Source organism: Canariomyces notabilis (genome assembly GCF_033297395.1).
Source record: "Canariomyces notabilis strain CBS 508.74 unplaced genomic scaffold N656scaffold_30, whole genome shotgun sequence".
Lineage (NCBI taxonomy): Eukaryota > Fungi > Ascomycota > Sordariomycetes > Sordariales > Chaetomiaceae > Canariomyces > Canariomyces notabilis.
Window position 1 is genome coordinate 261,662 of NW_027041852.1, and position 19,585 is coordinate 281,246.

Here is a 19,585-nt window from a genome sequence, read left to right on the forward strand (position 1 = left end):
GACTACCCTCCTCCTCCTCCTCCGCCTCATCCAAGCGGTGGTGGTGATGGAGGGCATGACGAGGCGTTGCCTGTCATAGAGATTCCCCAGGACAGAGGCGCCGAAGGCTCAACTGGTAGGCCCTTCCCTGGGCGACGGTCTGACGAGCATGATGAGGATGGTGATGACGGCTGGTGAGGAGTTGGGTTTGTAGCGAGAAGTGGATGGACGCACATACACGAAGGATTGTCGCGGGTAGCCTTTTGGTCCGTTTATACTTGTAGGTATACCCCTCTTTGGCACGCTTGCTTGCTTGCTTGCTTTGCCCACGCCGATAAATCTTGTTGTCAACCGTTTCCCTCCCCGCCATTTTGTACCTAGGCCTAGGTAGGTATCACCACCAAACCGACCCAACCCAACCCTCCCTCCCAGTCGACAAAAAAACATCCCCGTTCCCGCCCCCCTCCCCTCCTTTCTCCCCCGCCTCCCCCCAGGAAAACACCTAAAAACCAAAACGTGCATCAATCACCAGTATCAACCTCCAAATCCAACTGCACCCCATTCGAAATCCCATAGTCCCCCAACGAGATATGATCCTTAAACGGCCGCTCCCCTTGCCGTTTCAGCAAAATCTCATGCGGTTCCCTGCCAACTTTCATGGCCACCATGACCTTGAACTGGCCGATCGTGTCGGAGGGAAAAGCAGGGATCTGTGCCTTGGTGCCAAGCCGGTCGTTTACCGTCACAATGATCATTTCCTCGCCGCCAGCCACGGTTGCAGGTGCTGCTGCTGCTGTAGGTTTTGATTTTGATTTTGATTTCTCGGGTTTGTTTTCCCGCTTGGTGAGTGAAGTGGACGACGGTTTTTGTTTTGCGTCGTCCCGTTCCCGGTCCCCCTCTCTACGATGGTCCGAGTCTCTGTCTCTGTCTCTCCGCGCAGGTGAACGCTCTCTTTCTCGGTCTCGGTCTCGGTCTCGGTCTCGGTCTCGGTCTCGGTCTCGGTTTTGGTCTCGTCGTTCCCGTTCCCGTCCCCCCGCTGGCGAACGATCGCGGTCGCGATACCTATCCCTGTCTCCGTCTCCTGTTCGGGGTTGATACCGATCGCGATTCCCGTCCCTGTCTCTAAAACTATCCCTCTCCCTATCTCTGTCTCTGTCCCTGTCCCCGCCATAGTCGCCGCGATCCCTTCTGGGTGACCGGTCGCGGTATCCGCGCTGGAGGCCTTGATCGCGCCCATCGTCGGCATTGTTGGAGCGCTTTTCCTTCCACCGGAAGCCGCCGCCTGGTTTTGGACGGCGCGGGGGCGAGCGCGATCTTGAGCGCGATCTTCTGCGCGGAGAGTCCGCCATGGTGGGTGTGATTGTTGATTGCTTCTTTGGTTGATTGGGGTGGTGAGCTGGTAACCCCAAAACGGAGGTTGAGTGATCGAATGATTGCAACTGGAAAAATAAAGTGGGGCAAAATGCAGAGCACTCAGTGTTATGTAATCGAAAGTACCTATCAGCCCATCACAGATTCACAGTCACCACGGTCAGTCAACACCAGATCAAACTGTTGATTCACAGGCCGCTACAAGGCCAAATATTCTCTATAGACACTGTGCCGAGGATAGAAGCGCCCTTGGAGCAACATGTCCATTAGCAGGTCCACGCTCCTTGCCCTTTTCATCGCGATGAAAATGCAGTCGCCGCATGAGTACCCATTCAACACACAACCCTTCCTAAACGCCAATCATCTTTGCCCCCCATCCAAACGCCAAGAGACAACCCAGCCAATGCGCCAGAGTGTGTATCATACAGAGAACTTGGGGGAGAAGCGGGTGAAAACCTTGAAACGGCGTCGAAGGGACTCCTAGTCCTTGCCGCCCTTCTTCTTCTTTTTCTTGTGCTTCTCCTCCTTAGCAGGCGTCTCGACGTCCTCCGCGGGCTCGTGCTTGCGCTTCTTGTGCTTCTCCGCCTTAGCAGGCGTCTCGGCGTCCTCCTCGGGCTCGTGCTTGCGCTTCGCGCTCTTGGGCTTGACCGGGGTCTCGGCCGCCTCCTCATCCGTCTTGAGCTCCTTCTTGCTGAGCACCTTGATGGAGCCGTCGGCAAGCACCTGGATCTGGCCCCTCTCGAACCGCTTAGCAAACTTGGAGACAGACATGCCGGACTCCTTGGCAAGACGCTCGTAATCCTTCTCGGTAATCTTTGCGGGCGCCACTGCGTCAGCTTGAGCCTCGGATTTCTTCGACTTCTCCTTCTTCTCCTTCTTCTCTTTCTTGTCTTTCTTCTCCTTTTTGTCCTTCTTGCTGGATGGCGCGTCCCTCATTTCCTCATCGGATTGCTGGTTAGCATCGGCATCGGCCATCTCCTCGTCGGGAATTTCCTCGATCAACGGCTTCTTGGGCGCCTCGGCAATGACACCGTCAGCGTCAATATTGTACTTGCGAGCCTCCTTGACATCCCACTTCGCGGGGGTTGCAAGGGGAACACCGTTAGGTCCGAGCAAAACGCCATCTGCCAAACCCTTGCCCTCCATCAAGCGCAGATTCCTCTCGAGCTTAGCACGAGCCTGGATGCCCAGGCTGGCTCGGACCTCCTCGTCCGCATCTTCTTCGAACTCGGCGAGCGCGTCTGTGCGAACACCAAGAGCAATTTTGGCAGCGAGCTGACGGGCCATTTTGCCCTTGTTTGGGCCAGACGCCTGACCCACCAGAGAGGCATGATAGATTAGGCCGTATTTCGGCGTGGCATGCTTGGTCTTGAGCGCGCGGAACAGCGCCTTCTCGGCACCGAGAATCTGGATTGTGGAACCAGGGTTCTTGGCGAGATTGACAAGCGATCCTGCGTGAGCAATGAGCCGAGCGCCAACGAGGGCACCGACAAGCTCAGTCATGTTGGGCGAAATGGCCCTCATGCGGTTCTCCAGGTACTCCGCAAGCTGTTTCCTGTACTTGGAAAAGTCGATGACCTGCTCGGCGAGGTATCGGATATTAACCAGATCCTCGTCGCTGATCTCGGTCCCCATGCTGATGTCGGCCGCTGCCTTGACGGCAGTCTCGATCTCGTGGGGTAGGATTTCTGAAAGGTCGGCCTGAGGAGCACTTGACCGATGGCCCAAGGCCACAATGACTCTCGCGTATGACAGGTTATCCGGGAGGATCTTAGCCAGCTCCGGGAAGTGCCAGCCGTACCACTCCTTGACCCGCATAGCATATGTGTTCAACTCCTTGTCCAGGTCATCAAGCAGCGAAACCGCGTGGACAATCATGACATCGACCTTGTCGGGAGAGAACTTGAGCCTGTGTCGAGACAGCGAGTGGGAGAGACCCAGTGCCATCTCGTCGAAATCCTCGGGCTCCATGCCCGGGATCAGGTTTGGAAGGTGCTGGCGAATGGCGCGAAATAGGTCTGTGGTGGACGAGTCTGCGATGGGCTTGATGTTGAGGTTCGGAAGCTTCAGGATCGAGTTTCCGAGCTTGCTCTCGGAAACGGCTAGCGTAACCTTCTTTTCATCTTTGAACTCATTGAGCAGGCTGGCTAGCTTGGGGGTCACCTTGCCCTCTACGACACCGGTGATTTCCTCAAGCGCGCTTGCAGCACTGTCGAACTTGGCGAATTCCTTGTATTTGATCCTGCAAAAGGCATTGGTACGCATGCACACACACAAGAGCATATGAGGTGGGCTGCACAACTCACTCTTTGACAATTTTGTCCACCGTAGAAAGGCGTTCGGAAAGGTTGTCGGCGTCCAGCAGCTTTTTATCAGCCGCCTTGAACAGGCCGTAACTGCGATATCAAGTCAATCTTTTTGTCGCAGTGCCGAGAACAAAAGTTACGGCGAGGCGACTGCAGCTGCCGTCGCGACTCGCAAACTCCGTAGCACTTGGGCCCGCAATTGAACAAGATGCACTTACCCGGCGCTGGTCTCCGCGAGGATGAAAAGGGGCATTGTGACTTCTTCTTGTGATGGACCCCAAACGCTCTTGAATTTGTCGTTGGAAGCGTTGGAAACAGCACTCGACCGCGGCGGTTTGCGCAGTTCAGCAAGAGCTTCCAGCGAAAAAAGTTCCAAAGCGAAGAAACAATTTTTTATTTTGACCAGTTGCAGTTCACAAGTGGGGATGTAGCGTGAAGGCCCGAGCGCCCACCGATAAGATACGAAGACGCAAGTGGCCAAGCTCGCCAAGTACCAAGGTACAATACCTGCAGTGAAGCTTGGCGCCTGTGTCTTGCACTGCCCAGTGTCTTAAGAGTTGAGACCAACCAGAATCAACGCCGCTCTGAGCCGCGCATCCTGAGCTTCCACCGGCGTGAGCAGTCAAGTCATCTCAGGCACTTACAATCAATACCAAGTGCAAAGATGGAGGGCCTATTTTTCAATGCAAACAATGGGTGAGTTGCGTTGTCAGGTCTGCACCTTGACAAAGCTAACAGCTTCTCCTACGCAGCTACCTCGAGGGCATTGTCCGTGGCTACAGGAACGGGCTGCTCACCAGCACAAACTACACCAACATGACACAATGTGAGACAATAGATGGTTAGCAGAGTTCCAACCTTCATGCTTCAGTTTACCAGACCCTGATCACCCCGGCTGCAGACCTCAAACTCCAACTCGGCCCCGCCTACGGTGACTTCCTCGCCTCTCTCCCTCCCAACCCCTCAACCTCAAGCCTCGCCGCCAAGACGACCGACAAGCTGGTCTCCGAATTCCGCTATGTACGGGCGAACGCCGTGGGATCCCTCGCCAAGTTCATGGACTACGTGACGTACGGGTACATGATCGACAACGTGGCGCTGCTCATCACGGGCACGCTGCACGAGCGCGACACGCGCGAGCTGCTGGAGCGGTGCCACCCGCTGGGGTGGTTCGAGACGATGCCGGTGCTGTGCGTGGCGACCAACATTGAGGAGCTGTACAACAGCGTGCTGATCGAGACGCCCCTTGCCCCTTACTTCAAGGGCAGCCTGAGCCACCAGGACCTGGACGAGCTCAACATTGAGATTGTGCGCAACACGCTCTACAAGAACTACCTCGAGGATTTTTACCACTTTGTCAACTCCCACCCGGACATGGCGGGCACCCCGACCGCCGAGGTCATGTCGGAGCTGCTCGAGTTCGAGGCCGACCGCCGCGCCATCAACATCACGCTCAACTCGTTCGGCACCGAGCTGTCCAAGGCCGACCGCAAAAAGCTGTACCCGAGCTTTGGTCGTTTGTACCCGGAGGGCACCCTGATGCTGTCGCGGGCTGACGACTTCGAGGGCGTGCGCCTCGCCGTCGAGGGTGTCGCTGACTACAAGGCCTTCTTCGAGGCGGCTGGTCTTGGTGGAGGTCCCGGCGGCCCCGGGAACATGGCCGGTGGCACCGGGTCGGATGGCAGGAGCTTGGAGGATATGTTTTACCAAAAGGAAATGGAAATCGCAAAGAGTGCCTTCACACGACAATTTACCTACGCCATTGTGTATGCGTGGGTCAAGTTAAGGGAGCAGGTGCGTTCTTTTCTGTTGTTCAGGCTCATACTATTGGGCGTTTGTCTGACTAAACTCTAGGAAATCCGCAACATTACGTGGATTGCCGAGTGTATAGCGCAAAACCAAAAGGAGCGCATCGGCAATTATATCAGCGTATTCTAGAGGGGCGGTTTGTTTTTCATTGCTTTTCAAGTTTTGTAGAGTCTATAGGGAACCCGCGAGCATTAGTGTATCTGGATAATGGCGTATTGGCAAAGGGCTGTCAAGACGGCAACACGGATCTACAGGATGCGAGGATTTCCGCGTCTTCTGTCCAATTCCGTTGGTATAGTGTACATGGGGAAGTTACAAATCTCATCTGTCTATTTACATAGCACCCAGCGCGCATTGCGTATTAGAGTGTGATTTGCTCCTTGTACGTAGCTCCCGTAAGCCCAAGCGTCTCGATCAGGTATTGCCACCGCCCGCTGGCCCGCTCCTTCTTCTCCATATACCGCAGCAGCCGCTGCCGCTTATGGCACAGCAACCGCAAACTCCTCTTGTTGTTCTTGTCCTTGTGGCCCTTGGGGCTCTCGAGCGCCAGCGCGAGTGCCCTGATCTTGGCCGTCAGGATGGCGATCTGGACCTCGCTGCTGCCCGTGTCGGGCCCGGCCCGCTCGGGCTTGGGTTGCGGCACGATGCCGCGCCCGGGAGGCGGCGCAGGCCTCGCGAGCGTCTTGTCCGTGACGTGTCGGCCAAACGTCTCGATGCACCGCCGGATGTTGGCGTGCTTGCGGTCCTTGGCGCAGCCGTTGTTGAGGTCGGTGATGCGCCGCAGCGCGATCTCGGCCTTTGCGTGCTCCTTGGCGTGGTTCTCCTGCTCCTGCGCCTCCGCCACAGGGTCCACGGTCGTCAGGTCGCCGCCCTTGAGGGGCTCGGTCAGTTTTTTGGACCTCTCCAGGGCCGCTTCCAGCTCGTCCTTGGAGAGCAGGTTGTTGAGGATGTGCGGCGACGTCGGGAGCTCGTGGGGCTCTTCTAGCGGGTTGCCGTCGCCATCGACGGGCGGTGTTGAGAGCGGAGCTTGACCGCCTGAATCAAACGACTCGACGAAGGGCGTCGTGACGCCGTGTACCGGGTGTCCCCAGGCGGGTTCGCGAACCTTGTTGAGTTCTTCCTGCCGCTTGAGGTTGGCATTCTTGCGCTGCTGAGACTGCGCCCACCCGTAGGGATCCTGCTTCATGCGCCTTTTCTTCTCCTTCATCGAGAGATTGGCCGTCTGTGTCAGAGGCAGAAAACTAGGCGTCGCATTTGGTGTCGGAGCTGGTCGTAGGCATACTGCGGAACCATGTCAGTGCAATTGAGGATATTGAGGATATTAGAGACATGTGTGAACAATCTCACATGTGATGTTCCGAAGCCCCTGAGGGGCTGGTATCCGGGGAGGCATCGTGAATGTGTTGGTTCGAGTCGAATCTTCCCAGATCCTCCTTGCTTCCTCCTCTCGAGTCGCTGCTGCCGACAACTTTCTCGTTGAGACCCACAACCCAGAATTTGGTCGCAGTTGCGCTAAGTCTATTTAGGCTTAGATTCAGTTTGCTCCGCCAAGACCTTAGCTCGGCAACCGGCGATTACTAAATTCCGATCATTTTGCGCTCAGATATTATCTAAGCTCAATAGCAGTTGGCGCCGGCCCGCCTGGGCAATCCGACCGCCAAACTCAAACCAGAACCCTGGCGGGGCTCTCCACAAAATCGATTTTGTGTGCCAAAATCGCAGAGCTCCGCCTCCAGCTTCAGCGGCAGAAAAAAAGAATATCTCCCACTCGCGAACCGCCTTGACTTCTTTCTCCCGCCGTCACGGTCAACGAGAGAAAGTGCAGTCAAGATGGCGCCTCAAAACCTCCCTTCCATCTTCAATGCCACGAGCACCGATATTGAGCAGCTGCTCGCTGCTCAGTGCCACATTGGCTCCAAGAAGTGCGTCCCTGTCCAGGTTCACGCTGATGGTCACCCTTGAGGGCCCATGCTAACGGTTCGCGATAGCCTTGGTGTTCACATGCAGCGTAAATAACCCCGACCGAGAACCGAGACCGAAAATGGATACCTGACAGATTTCTGCGCGCAGCTTACCTCTGGAAGACTCGTGCCGACGGCGTGAACATCATCAACATCGGCAAGACCTGGTACGTGGGATTGGCCGGGGAAAGACTGCCCTTTAGCGTCACGGTCGGACGCTTGTTGGTCTCACAAAAGAGCAGGCCACTGACTTTTACAACCAGGGAGAAGATTGTCCTCGCCGCCCGTATCATTGCCGCCATTGACAACCCGAGCGATGTTTGCGTCATCTCCGCCCGTCCCTACGGCCAGCGTGCTGTCCTCAAGTTCGCCGCCCACACCGGCGCCCAGGCCATTGCCGGCCGCTTCACCCCCGGTTCCTTCACCAACTACATCACCCGCTCGTTCAAGGAGCCCCGCCTGATTGTTGTCACCGATCCCCGCACCGACGCCCAGGCCATCAAGGAGGCCAGCTACGTCAACATCCCCGTCATTGCGCTCTGCGACACCGACTCGCCCACCGAGTACGTCGATGTTGCCATCCCGACCAACAACAAGGGTCGCCACGCCATTGGCCTGGTCTGGTGGATGCTGGCCCGTGAGGTCCTCCGCCTCCGCGGCACCATCTACAACCGCGAGACTCCCTGGGACGTCATGGTTGATCTGTACTTCTGTATGCGCCCACCACTTACTGTGCTCGTTCTTAGAATCCGAAACTGACAGCATCACGCAGACCGCGACCCTGAGGCCGAGGCCGAGGAGAAGGTCGAGGAGGAGAAGCTCCCTGGTGTCGAGGAGGAGGGCCCGGTTGCTATCGAGTCTGGCTTCCCCGCCGGAGCTGGTGATTGGGAGGCCGCCCCGGCCGGCTTCCCGGCTGCCGCTACCGGCGAGTGGAGCGAGGCGGCCCAGCCCACCTGGGAGTCTGGCGGCGCCGCCGCGACTGGCGAGTGGGCCGCTGAGGCCCCCAAAGAGGCTTCGGGCTGGTAGACGAGTCGGTCAAAATGAAAAAGAATTCGGGGTCAGGCGTAACGGGCGGCACAGACAAATGGCTTTGTCTCTCTCTGGCTTTGATAGGTTTCCGATTCCCCTTGCGTTGCCATGATTGGGACTATTTCTCTTCTCCAGCTCGGATTTGTTTGCAGAGGTACACCGTCCTTTGGCGCAGGTAACACTTGACCGCACTAATGAGGGAAAGATATCCTCTCTGGTAATCTGCTGGAGAGGGGGAATGCCCTGTGGGGTCAAGAGGGGTGGACTTAATCGTTATCCCGCCTCGCCTAGGGGACCTTGTTGCCATTGCTACCGGCTGAGGGGAAGTGGCTAGATCGTTTGTAGCAGTTGGGAACGGAAAGGATTGACCCTCGACTGTGTGACTTGCTTGTCTTGTGTCTTCTCAATCGTTTACGACAGATGGTCTCGGTATGGGGATTTGGCAAACCTTCCGTTTGCCAGACTTAAAATAGTAGGTTGATCGCAGGTCGCGCGATACGGACACTGAGCAAGTCTGAGGAACTCAACACGACTGATCTATAAGTTTTGGCAATCATGGGCTTGATGGAGGGCGTCTCAGCTATCATTCTACACCATTTCCACGGTCTAATTGATGGATGCCGTAGGTAGGTTTTTCATCGATTCTGAATCCTGTACCATTGTGGACCTTTCTACAGTTTGCTGTCTTTTGCCATTATCATCTCTCTCCTAGTAAGGCGCTGGCTTCTTGACATAGGAGTGAGCACCAACAGGGGAAGGAAAGTGGACAAGGAATGGAGAGAGATAGCACAAAGCAGCGAACATTACTATCACACGCCGAGGGGGATCACGAGATCTTCTCTCCCTAGTACATCAAATGCCAATTTACGCTCCAAGGAGCCGGGGCATAACGTTGCGACAGCAGAGTGTGGCCGGCCATAAACTACTTTGCTTGGTGGGCATCATAGTCGTAAGAGAGCCCAGGAAAGTGATCAACAAGGAACAACGCCCCTAAGGACCACCACTCGATCACACCGGCACACACAAATCACGGAACTGGGTTTAGAAAGCACAACATGTGATCAAGCAACTCGACGTAAATTGCTTCGCTTCTTCAAAATGCTCAACATCTAACCTAAGCATAAGGTATCTCTCTCCGGGTATCAGCCGCCACAGCTTCCATCCATCCATCCACATCCTCCTCTTCTCTGGTAATCACAGCAACAACAACTAAACATCCTCGCAACTGGCCACACCTCAGCTGTAACAGACCAAACCCACCCCAAAAGCAAGACAAAGCAAACCAAAGGACCCGACGACGCAGGGGGGGGATATCTCAGTAACCAAACCAAAAACGCACGCAAAACCCAAGTTAGGCCAAATGGCAAAGAAATCGAGTAGATGACCAGAGATGAGAAAAACCGTCGCAGAGCTCCTCCTGGCCTCCAATATAGTTGACGTCGAGAGCTGCAGACAAGATGAACACGCCCAAAATGTCGTTGAGATGTAAACCATCCCGATCCCACCGCATCACCCATCGCCGCGCTTCCACCGTGATATGTATATGCTATCCTGCGCGATCGCAATGTCAAATGCGATGCAATGCCGTGCTGTGCTGTTTGTGTTTCGGTAGAAGACTCCTACCCGTTCCCAAACACTTTCCCCTGTGGCTGGAGAAGCAATACAGGACCGAACATTGATGGAAAGGAAAGGGAAAAAAGGTGCCAGTTGCATCCCGCCTACCGGAGCTGATCGGGCAGAGGGGGAGCTGTATGTGTTATGTGCGTGCGTTTGTGCGTGTGAGGGGGCGCAAGAGATTATATGCGTAACATAGATGCAAGGAGATAGGGTCGAAGATCGAAAGCGACAACGGTATCGACGTGTACCGCCAGGATTAAGTAAGACCTGGGTTTTCGGTCTTGTCGCCTCGTTGTCGTGATTAGAGTTATATGGTGTATATCGGTGATGCGTGAGCAAAATGGCTGTCTAACGGCCTAATTTAAAAAATTCGAACTGGCGTGTGCAGGTCATAAAGTGAACATTTAGAGAAAATGGGGGCCCTTCGGAAGGGCAGCGTCGTAGTCGTCTTCGTGTCGCCCCAATCTTGATCTCGATCAGGGTCATCATCATCTGTCTCTCTCGGGCTCGTCCCTCGCTCTCGCCCGCTCGCTCACTCCAGGCTATCACTTAGCCTGCGAATCTCCTCGTCCGAAAGCGCGCGCATCCACAGACAACGCTCAGTGATGCCCTCGACGGGCTGGAAGGTGTAAAGCGTGCTCGCCTCCAGCAGCCGCAGCAGCGTCTTAACAACGCCCGCCGCGGTCCTGCACCGCTCAAAGTTGACCAGCGGAGCCGTCGTGGGCGAGCTCGCAATCTCGCTCGGCTTTTGCGCATTGAAGAGCAGATCGTGCGTGTAGATGCCCACGAAGGGGATGCATCCCATTTCGGCGGCAGCAGGCCCCAGGGCCCCGCCGCCCTCCATCTCGGCCCGCATATTGTAAAAGTTCCTTGTCGGAGACAGGAGCGTCTCCAAGTCTCGTAGTGTCCGCTGGTCGTGGGAGGGAACCATGGCCCACGTCCTGCTCAGTCGGCTGATCTCGTTGCTCGTAAGCGCAATGGTTATCTGGCTCATGGTAGCAAAATTGCGATAGCGCCGACAGTGGGATGCAATGTGGATGAATTTGATAATGCATCGTGCTCGTTCCTCAATGTCCTGTGTCAGGACAATCTCGGAGATGGCCCACTTGACCATGATATTGAAGCGGGCAATTACAACCTCGACGCCACGGGCATCCGTGTCGCGAAGGAATGAGACCCAGCTGCGGACATTCGCTCCGTTTTGTTCAGCATGCTTCCAACGCATGTCGATCAGCTCCCTCCAGTCAATCTCGTTGAGAGCATCCTTCTCGATCAGCGTAAACTGCTGAGCCAGGATATCGCTGTCGAATGCGAGAATGAACGGCAAGTGGACCATGTACTTGTTGCCGGAAGCTCTTGCTGATTCGCTGACTGGGTCCGGAATCTGGAGCTTGGGCGCGTTACGAAGTGCTTCCTTGGTGCCAGTAGGATCTGCTGGTGACAACAGCGGCTCTGTTCCGTACGGCACGGCGGCTGTAGTTGGCGTGGTGTTAGGCGTGGGGGGTAGCGGCTTCTCCCAGACGTGATGGTCTTGAAGTATCGGGACGTACGCCGTTTCGGGAGACATGTGGAGAGCCTGAGCGAGTGTGATCTGTGGTGATGGAGGGTCCGTGCTAGCTTGCTGTGCGGCTTCCGGCTGGCTTCCGGCAAGGAGATGAATAGGCAAAGACAACGAAGGAAGGTCCTTATTGGAGCGCGGGGGTTGCTCTTCCTCTTCCTCTGACATCTCAGACGACAGGTCGCTGGCGTTGTCACTCGCTACGTCGAGGAACGAATGCTCTACACTGTCGCGTGTCGGTTCTGCCGGGGGCATTGTGGTTCCAGGCTGAATCTTGTCTATGCTGTTCGTCTTGGTGATGAAGTCGTACGAAAGGTGCTGGGAGTCATGAATACTGTGTCCATCTGGTGTCGCACCCTCATCAGGACCCTGCAAAATGGAACGATCTGTCCACTCCCTAGTCACGGTCCGCTTGCTGAGTGCCTCATCAGTGAGATCTCGTTCCAGCAGCGGTATAGAGGAGTAGGATGCTCCCGAGTCGTCCGACAAAAAGGATTGACCATCACCACGGCGCCCATTACGACTTGCGACTTCCAAGGTACTGCCCGGAGCAGTAGCTGTCGTAAGTTTGGCCGATGGAGACGGGGGACATGGCTCATCCACAACGTGGACGTGGCGATGCTCCTTCTTTTCTTCGAGCACCGCACTTGCAGTCTTGTCTACCAATACCGAGTCAACATCCGGAGAAAGGTCGCTCCGCAGAGGGTTCCGTAGGTCCATCGATAGCTTTGAGCCGGTTCTCCTTTGGTATTTGCCCTCTAACTTTAGCAGAGCAGACTCGACACCGCCGTCATCGTCTAGGTCATCTGGAATTTGTGCAAGTTTCTGTGCCTCGGCTTCGAAAGAGGGACGCATGACAGGCTTAGATGAGTGGGTGCTGAACAGAGAGAGATGGCGCTTCGGGTTCTGCTCCGCAATGGCGCCCAGAGAGAATGTTTCGGCGTGCCCAGGAGAATATTCATCCGAGGCAACGTCAACAAAGCCACTAGAATCAGCAGCAGGGCTGCGAATGTTAGAGCTGTGCACCGAGCTCATGTACGTAGTCAAAGACCCCACGGAGCGGAGCCTCCTTAGGCTGGTTGAGCCCAAGTCGCCATCCACCGCATTGACGACGGCACGAAGATCGCCGCCTGGTCTTCTCCTGAGAACTCGAAGCGGCTGCGGGACGAGGACTGGTGATGAAGCGTCCATTGACATTCCTGAAATGGTCGTGGCGTCAAAGCTCCGGACAGTCGGCTGAAGGGCGATGCCGCTTGTGAAAGATGCAGAGCGCTGATGGCCTCTCGAGCGATCAGAGAACAATGACCTCCCCGACGTCTGTCTTGTGTGTCCTCTCACATAGCTTAGGGGCGGTCGCCGCGGATCTTGATTCAAGAAGTCAAGCGAGGGACGGGTGTAATCCCGAGATTGAGGAGGATTTGATCCCTGACTACCCATGTCATGGACAAACGGTGGTAGGGGGTCTGCAGACCGCGAATGTCGGAGAATATGCTGGCCCAAAATGTAGGAGGACCTCCTAGGCGTTCCCATAGGGCGGCTGGGTGGCGTGTTTGGTGGTGTCGGATCAGCGCCATGTCTCGCGAAGGCTTCGGCAAAGGCCTCGACAGAGGAATTGATGGCTGGGATCGCGCCACTCATAACAGGATAGTTTTCGGGCAACGAGGTATCGTCGACAATAACAATCGACTTGCTCCCTGCGGTTATGCCCATGTCGCTTACCGGCCGTGCCTCGCCGTCTTCGCTCGAGAAGCTAAAGGAAGTATCCAAGTGGGCATTCGAGAATTCCGGAACATCGTCACCTGCAAGCTTTAAGCCAGCCTTGGAAACGGAGGGGGATTCGGCCTTCTCATTCCCCGCTGCTGAGTCCTCACGCACGGCCTTTTTGAAGTCCTCGGCAATCTCAGCCCCAAGCAGATCAATCCGCACCGGAGGACGGGAACCATGACGGCGGGATCGTGCCTGTGGCACTATAGCAGTACCGGGCAGCCTGTTCGTCGTCGCACCCTTGGGCCCAATGGGGGAGATGGTAATAAAAGCTCCTTGAGTGGGTGATGAGTTGTGTCCTTTGGTGCTTAGAGCACGGCGTACACTACCTAGAAGCCTCTTCATGCCTTGGCCGGACATGGCAGACGCTACGGTGTTCACCTTGGTCAACTCAACCGGAGGCTGTTGGAAAACGGTGGTTTGTCTGGCCGACGCTCCGGTGCTGTATGGAAGGGCTTCAACAAACGCCTGAGAGGGCGGCAGTATGTTTCCGCGGACGAGGCCCCCTGCGTAAGGAAGGGCAAGCAGAAACTCGGCGTTCTTGTAGAGGAGCTTCTCCGTCAAGTTTGTATGGTCGCGTAAGGAATCGCTAAGGCTCCCGTTGCGCTTGTGAGAATGCTGAGGACGGGCGCGCTTGCCGACGAGAGTACGGGGAGTGGTGGCGATCGGATCGTTATTGTGGGAGACGGCGCTGGGATCGGCTGGGTGTGCGGCCAGTGGCAGGGCGGTGCCTGGCGGAGCAAACCGGGAATTCTTGGAAGGGAACGAGCATGATATCGCATCGATACTTGCAATACTGATCGGTGAAGCCACATTGTGCTCCAACACATCCTTGTCGGGGATGTTTTCGGGGGTCAGGGGCCGCTCGCCGGTCACGATCGACTCGATATGGCCGGCCTGCGCCACGTCGGCCAAGAGACTCGTATGCGAGCGAGTGCCAGCCGGGGCAACTAGATCATTCAGCTGAGGTGGTCCTGCATCCGATTGAAGCCAAAAGGTCGGATCCAAGTCCGGATCGCGGTGACCGGCGATTCCCCCTGGCGAGATAGCGACGTCCGCGCCGAGAGACTCGTCGAAATCCGGGCCGTCCCAGTATTGAGCGCACACCCTCCGCCAACACTTCTTGAGCTCTGCTAGGATCTTGAGCGGCACCTTCCGTTCCTTGGGCTCCTGCAACAGCTCGTCAACGAGATCGTTCAACAGATCGCAGAATGTAACTCGAAGTGTGTGGTCGACCACAAAGTCGTCCATGAAATAGTTGAGGATCCAATGGCGCAGGGCGACGAATGTGCGGACCCTCACTACAGTGCCAACCTCGTCCTCCCGCTTTAGCGCCCACCTAAGTCTTGCGAACAGCATGCGGACAAGGTCTGAGGCTTCTACGAAGGACCGATAAGTGAGAAAGAAATCGGATAGCAGCTCGTAGTCTAGGAAACTGGGAGACGTGATTTCTGCGACCAATCGGGAGGGTGTCGCCGCAGTTACGGATCCGGTAGCCGAGTATCGGACAACAGTCCGTTCATCACAGGCTGGTTTGAATGTCAAGGCATCAAACATATCAGGCTCAATCACCAAATGAGGCGACACGTATGTTGCTCGTAACTGGCGTGGCAGCCGAGGGGATGAAGGGGTCGGCGGGTCGGCGGCGTCGTCTGCCGAGGCATGGTGTGGCCCTGGGATCTGAAGCAGGCTGGGAATTCTTGAACTGCGAGAAGGCGCATCGTGAGACGTGAGGCGCAGGAACGAAGCGCTGCTCGAGCGGAATTCCTCAGTCGGGGCGTACGACGAACCACGGATGAACGGTGTGCCTCGGACACTGAACCTGGGGGTGCCTATCCTCCAAGACGGAATTGAGACTTCTAGTAATGGGGGCCGACTTGTGTCCATGTTTTGGACAGTTCTCGGCCTCTCTTCGCCTGGCTGTGTGACAACCACCTTGAACGTCCCCATCTCGGACTCTCGGGCTACGCTGGTATCGGGCACTGTGGAGTCGGACATGGCGCGGCGGTGCCTTTGACGGATCCTGATTAGCTTCTCGCCCGGCGTTCCCCGTCCGAGGCTCGGTGACGTCGATGGATGAAGCGACGGGCTGCACTGGTCGCCATGCAGCTGCGAGGCAACAGCCGAGCCCTGACCTTGGTCTGCAAATACGGGGTCCAGGCCAGCTGTACTCGGCGGGGTCATGGGAAACACGAAGGGCGGCTGCGGGTAGCGCTGGTGCACGGGGCGAACGGTTGGCCTGGGTAAGCTGTCAACCAACTGGGCTTGCGGTCAAGGTGCGCATCAAGCGTTTGAAGTCAAAAATTGGACAGTGCCGGCAAGTGGAGCTGCAGACGCGCCATTGCCGCTTACCTCAGGTAGATGCGGCCGTTGTTGCCGACGTTTGCTACGGCAAACTTTCTCCCTTCGCGCCCAGCCGAGCCCCCCTCTGGAGTGAGATCCCACTTGCCGCCATCCTGGCTACCTTTCTTTGCCCGTCGACCTGCAAGGTTCTCTTCATGAGGCCCTCGTTCCGTAACTGGTAATAATGGCTTCGCAAGCGCGTTCGCCGACGCCCATGGTTTCGTCCTGCCCGCTGCCCCACGTCCCACCTTAGGCCGTTCGCCGTCCTTTCCAGGTTTTGGTGGCGGCCGTCGGAGACGCGCATCCCGTAATATCCTTTCCGAGGGTGATGCAGGGTTCCGAGCTGCACGATTCCCCGGCGCAAGCTGCTGCTGGTGCGATCGCATCGGCGAACCAGTCGGAGCAAGTGCCGACAGCGAATTGGTCTCCATTGTGGAGGATTCAGGGCCTATCTTGCAGAGAGCGGGCTGCTGCTACTGCTGCTGCTGCTACTGCCGATGGCGATGTCTGTAATAGAAGACATTGGGAGTCAACGCTGACGCATTTCCTTGTTGGAGTTCATGGGACGACGGTATTTGAGTGAGCGAAGGGAAGGGAAGCGAAGGGAGAGACGGCGCGCCGCAGAGGCAGCATGCAGATTGCAGGAAGGTATGGTGGGTGTGCGACTGTGAGTGGTTGGACGTGTGTTTACCCAGGAGCGGAGCAACCTGGAAAGGGCCGAGCAAACGAGAGGAAAAGGGATAGCGTGGCTGGGAGAGTCACATACGGACAGTGCGCTGGGCCATAACGGGGTCCAAGTAAAGGTCAAAAACGAGGGATGAAAATCAGCATGGAAGGAATGTAGATATTGAAAAGTCAGGGGCAAATTGAGACTGCCTTGCTGGCGTCAATTGACGTTGACGTTAATTAGCTGAAAATCATCCGAGGGCTTGACAAAGCGAGGAATCGAGCGAAAGACGTCGACGACGCCGCCAAAAGCAACAAGGGATGGAAGCTGGAGCGTTGCCCAGGGCTCATTGATAAGGCCTGAAATTTGAGTGTGGGGCCGCTGAGAGATGGGATGGGAGGCTTGGGAGCGCCGAAGAACCGGGGTCGCTGCTGCTCTTCTTTAATTTGGCCCACCACGGCTTGACCCGCGGAAGGGAGAGGTGGGCGGCAGGTGGCCCTATTTGCCAGGTTTTCCCCAATGATCTGACCAGTGAATTAAGATGCCTATTGCTGTTCACCCTTCTGTCCCATTCACACTCGGGGAGCGAAGCAAAGCTACACGGCAGAGTAGAGTTCGTTGGCCGAGAGATCTGGAAAAGTACCGCTCGTACGGTTCCACCAGTTTAGTGCACCCGATGGAGCGGGGCCTGCGGGTCAATGATGCGCGTGGACACGCCTGTAATTACAGTGGCTGTACGGATATGTGGAGCAAACTCAGTGCATTCCTCGAGCTGGTCCCCCACTGTGCCAGGCGCATCTTTCTAATAAAAAGCTTGTCTCTGGCGTCAATCTTCTCTCGCAAACAAGAAGAAGCGCACATGGACTCTTCCCTCTTCTGTATACAGACTAGCTGGTAAACACCCCTTTCGACTCTGGATTGTTCTGCTTCAGTAGTGTCCGAGAAACTAAGAGCCAAAATGCTGCCCACGTCCTCAGGCCTGCTTGAAGCAACTTGGAATGTCTGCTCCTTGCTCACATTTCGAAGTGGAGCCCAACGTTTAGGACCGGCAGGGGCTTTCACCGGGGACCAGCTTCCGGGTTTCGACCTTTTCATTCGTCTTCATTTCCCAAGGGAATGGATGGGCTTTTCTGAGCCGAGCTACCGGAGCCGTTGGGCTGTGCCATGATGCCATCTCCGGTTTTTAGGCTTGGAGCGTGCAAGTATCGCAAGCTCAGCTATCAGGGGTACCGTAGGGGGACACAAAGCCGTCATCGCGACAAGTCGCTGGACTCGCCGTTAGCTTCAAGCTCACAGTACACATATAAATGTTCCTCCCGCGATTTGACATGAAAATGGGACGATGGGATGCTCGGTAAGACGTCAGTAAGCAGCTGCGACGGGCGGGAACCAGTTCTGCTCCAGGCGGGCTCTTGTTCCCGGTTTCGTTCAGGAACTGCACGAAATAGCATAAATAACTTAGGGTTTTACAGGTGAGGGAGGCTCAAGAAATAATTGCGGGTGGCCTTTTCCCGGTTCCCTTCTCATATTCTCTTATTTTATCCGTCGCAGGGACCGTAGCTTGACCTGACCGTTGACTTCAGCAGCATTGGCCAAGCCGAGCCCCCACTCCATCCATCCTCCCGGGTAGCGCCTCCCCGCGGTGGCGTCTCGGAACCAACGAAAACTGGGAGTGACGTCTTTCAAACAACTGTCATTCAGGTTCGAGTTACCGTTGTATGTACACGGCTCCAGGCAGCTGTTTCCTAATCAATTCCTGTTACTTGCAGATGCTGTGCAATGATGCCCAACAAAAGAAAGGGGGAACCGGAGGGAAAAGTCAATCCAAAGTCTCATCTTAGCGCAGCATTCACTCCGGTCGCCTCGGTCCTGCCCACCCAATGCCTCGATAGAACATAGACCAACAAAGGAGCTCCTAGCCGCCCCAAGCTCATTCGTATGTACAAGTACCTCAAACTACCATACGTGACTGTTCCTGATCCGAATTCTTAACGGCTTACCGGTAAGCGTCGACCGCCGGAAGGGAGCAATATTCTCAATTGTCTCATATAATTGTCGCCAGTCTTGGAAACGTTAAACAACAGTATAGAACGCCGGCATCGGCAACTACATAGGTAGCAGCTCTGTCGGGCTCTTTGCTGTCCCATCCGCCCATCCCTCCCTGCTTCCTTCGGAGACGATGTCAACAAAGAACCATTCTGTAACCCTATTCATGGGGATGACGAGCGCGGGGGTCAGAGTCAATGCTTCGCCCTTTCGGAGGATTTATATGCGTGTCCATACCCTGGTTCCTCCCACGCAGAGTTACACACACATCCAATTGGGGGGGCTCTCGCACCTCGAGCGCACCAAATAAGGGGGCATGATCAATATGCTCTTTTGTTGTGCATGTCTCCCTGCATACTGTGGTAATGTCAACCACTGCAGATTGCGCAGAAACTCTACATATATAAACACCAGATCTGCATGTCTGCCTGGAGAGACGACTGGACTGAAGGAGTGGGGGGAACACGGGGAAACAGCCGAGGCCATCGTCGAGTTGAATGGACGTTATGTTACGCAGAGTATCGTGAGGACGATATGATCCCATGACAGCAACATTCCGAGTATTGCACGTCGAGCACGTGTAGCATTCAAGTCAATCACATACCACTACACTACACTGGGTATTGATCGACAGGTTCAACTACAAGTCTAAACCCTAGGTACGTACGCTAGGCACTCCAGCCCAGCCTACACTCCACGTGCATGAAGTGTAGACGGTAATTACATACATACATACATATGGAGCTTGTCTGGCCCACATGACAACATGCATCCGGCCATCTTGCAAGGCCGATGATCGCTCAGGGGCTAGAACCATCATCCAAGACCCGGTGACCTCACGTACTCTACCACACGCGCGCACCTTGAGGGGTCTAGTCCGAGTTGAGATCGGCGGAACGCGCAGGTAAGACAAACAACAGAAGAAAAAGAGGGCAGGGAAGGGGGGAGAGTTGAAAGGAAACCAGCTGAGCAATGTGTATCCTGTAGGTAATCCCAGCCGGATCTATCTTGTATATATTTTCTGGCGGGTAATGTTAACCGTACCAGTAACTCAGATGCCTCTACACAATAAGTTCGCGATGAATATCCAGATGTAGGCCATCTTAGTTTCGCAAGGCATTGTGGCTCAATGTCA

The 19,585-nt window shown here is 55.7% G+C and overlaps 6 protein-coding genes across 6 annotated transcripts; 2 read left to right on the forward strand and 4 right to left on the reverse strand.

Moving 5' to 3' along the window:
* Positions 1-500: 500 nt before the first annotated feature.
* Positions 501-734, reverse strand: N656DRAFT_717639 (ubiquitin-like protein; the record flags this gene model as incomplete). The annotated part of the gene is made up of 1 exon (XM_064812212.1): positions 501-734. One exon carries the CDS (start codon positions 732-734, stop codon positions 501-503), a length of 234 nt encoding a protein of 77 aa, XP_064666271.1.
* Positions 735-1,830: 1,096 nt separating this feature from the next.
* On the reverse strand, positions 1,831-3,909 carry N656DRAFT_717679 (Nop domain-containing protein; the record flags this gene model as incomplete). Its single annotated transcript, XM_064812217.1, has 3 exons — positions 1,831-3,592; positions 3,657-3,746; positions 3,875-3,909. 3 exons carry the CDS (start codon positions 3,907-3,909, stop codon positions 1,831-1,833), a joined length of 1,887 nt encoding a protein of 628 aa, XP_064666272.1.
* Positions 3,895-5,860, forward strand: N656DRAFT_783934 (vacuolar ATP synthase subunit D). The gene is made up of 4 exons (XM_064816058.1): positions 3,895-4,352; positions 4,409-4,497; positions 4,558-5,450; positions 5,511-5,860. Exons 1-4 carry the CDS (start codon positions 4,321-4,323, stop codon positions 5,592-5,594), a joined length of 1,098 nt encoding a protein of 365 aa, XP_064666273.1. The 5' UTR covers positions 3,895-4,320; the 3' UTR covers positions 5,595-5,860.
* On the reverse strand, positions 5,691-6,944 carry N656DRAFT_783935 (uncharacterized protein). Its single transcript, XM_064816059.1, has 2 exons — positions 6,813-6,944; positions 5,691-6,746 (listed from the first exon to the last, which is right to left on the reverse strand). The coding sequence occupies exons 1-2, from the start codon at positions 6,856-6,858 to the stop codon at positions 5,827-5,829; spliced, it is 966 nt and encodes a 321-aa protein (XP_064666274.1). The 5' UTR covers positions 6,859-6,944; the 3' UTR covers positions 5,691-5,826.
* Positions 6,945-7,295: 351 nt separating this feature from the next.
* On the forward strand, positions 7,296-8,452 carry N656DRAFT_792382 (ribosomal protein S2; the record flags this gene model as incomplete). The annotated part of the gene is made up of 5 exons (XM_064817074.1): positions 7,296-7,387; positions 7,454-7,473; positions 7,536-7,593; positions 7,690-8,138; positions 8,199-8,452. 5 exons carry the CDS (start codon positions 7,296-7,298, stop codon positions 8,450-8,452), a joined length of 873 nt encoding a protein of 290 aa, XP_064666275.1.
* Positions 8,453-10,604: 2,152 nt separating this feature from the next.
* Positions 10,605-16,123, reverse strand: N656DRAFT_717441 (uncharacterized protein; the record flags this gene model as incomplete). The annotated part of the gene is made up of 2 exons (XM_064812206.1): positions 10,605-15,633; positions 15,747-16,123. 2 exons carry the CDS (start codon positions 16,121-16,123, stop codon positions 10,605-10,607), a joined length of 5,406 nt encoding a protein of 1,801 aa, XP_064666276.1.
* Positions 16,124-19,585: the final 3,462 nt, after the last annotated feature.